General features: G+C 41.9%; 1 protein-coding gene across 1 annotated transcript in view; it reads left to right on the top strand.

Moving 5' to 3' along the window:
* Positions 1-327, top strand: part of Gtf2i (general transcription factor IIi) — a 61,336-nt gene that overhangs the window by 58,861 nt on the left and 2,148 nt on the right. Inside the window, exon 18 of the mRNA XM_031391159.1 lies at positions 145-258. Coding sequence (XP_031247019.1) covers positions 145-258 — 114 coding nt within the window. The remainder of the gene's footprint in view (positions 1-144; positions 259-327) is intronic.

The following is a 327-nucleotide window of genomic DNA, read 5'->3' as shown; positions in this document are numbered from 1 at the left end:
AGGGCTATACAGAGAAACTGTCTCAAAAAAACAAAAAGTAAAAAACAAAAAACAAAAAAAGTAAAATCTCTTTTTAGCAGGGCCATGGTGGTACCATGCCTAGCTTAGAAATTCTTTGTAGAAGACATGTGAGTTAGATGTGAGTGTGTTCCGTCCTTTCCTCCCGTCTTTTAGATGATGACAATGAGCGACTGTCCAAAGTTGAAAAGGCCAGGCAGCTGCGGGAGCAGGTCAACGACCTCTTCAGCCGGAAGTTTGGTAAGTTTGTAATAATAGAGGAACTAAGGAAGCAGGGTCGCTGTGTGGCTACTGTTGTTTGAAGATGAA

Source organism: Mastomys coucha, unplaced genomic scaffold (assembly GCF_008632895.1).
Source record: "Mastomys coucha isolate ucsf_1 unplaced genomic scaffold, UCSF_Mcou_1 pScaffold22, whole genome shotgun sequence".
Lineage (NCBI taxonomy): Eukaryota > Metazoa > Chordata > Mammalia > Rodentia > Muridae > Mastomys > Mastomys coucha.
This window is presented reverse-complemented; position numbering and strand designations above follow the sequence as displayed.